The sequence below is a fragment of the Phaethon lepturus genome, unplaced genomic scaffold (assembly GCF_000687285.1).
Source record: "Phaethon lepturus isolate BGI_N335 unplaced genomic scaffold, ASM68728v1 scaffold49340, whole genome shotgun sequence".
In the NCBI taxonomy this organism is placed as follows: domain Eukaryota; kingdom Metazoa; phylum Chordata; class Aves; order Phaethontiformes; family Phaethontidae; genus Phaethon; species Phaethon lepturus.
The window spans coordinates 17,769-18,405 of record NW_010510689.1 but is presented as its reverse complement, the minus strand read 5'-3'; the positions used below and the strand labels follow the sequence as shown (position 1 = coordinate 18,405).

Here is a 637-nt window from a genome sequence, read left to right as displayed (position 1 = left end):
CTGTTACCGCTGCTGCCCTCCCGCCTCTTTTTTTTTTTCTTTTAATTAGAGGATAAATTTTACTTTCTACTTCCACTGTTCACTTTCATACGCGTAACACGGCATTAAAAGCATTGGTATTTCATGAGAGTAAACAGCCACCCCTTTTTTTTGAGTGCAAGATGCGCCTGTAATGGTGTTTTCTCAGGGCTTATATTTACCGAGCATCTCTGTTTTTCTCCTTAGCGCTGTACGCGGTGAAGGTGCGTGCCGAAGCCATGCAAAAGGCGTCGGAAGCTGTCCCCAGTGGAATGCTATCGGTTGTCGGTCGACGAGAGGCAAATTACAAATTTGCCTGCTTGGAAGCCCGTAAACACTGTGAATCGCTGGGTGTAGAAAACCCCGTGTGTGAAATTTCAAACTATTTGTTTCCAGACAGCAGAGTCATTGCAGGACACTTACAGGTATTGCTTCAGAATAACTATCACTTTAGTTGAATTTACCATTTCTTTTTTTTTAGAACTTTTACTTTGCACTTCCGTGTGGAAGTTAACCTGTAAGGCTTTAGTTTGTCCAAACGAAAGTATTTGATCTGTGGGGTTTTTTGTTTGGGGTTTTTTTTTTTCTCCCCAGTGTGTGCTCAGTTGTTGGGTAGGGA

At 42.5% G+C, this 637-nt stretch overlaps 1 protein-coding gene across 1 annotated transcript in view; it reads left to right on the top strand.

Annotated features, from left to right (window-relative positions):
* Positions 1-187: 187 nt before the first annotated feature.
* The window catches only part of MCAT (malonyl CoA:ACP acyltransferase (mitochondrial)), a gene marked incomplete at its 5' end in the record, with an annotated part of 1,007 nt that continues 557 nt past the window's right edge, over positions 188-637 (top strand). Inside the window, one exon of the mRNA XM_010281609.1 lies at positions 188-443. Coding sequence (XP_010279911.1) covers positions 188-443 — 256 coding nt within the window. The remainder of the gene's footprint in view (positions 444-637) is intronic.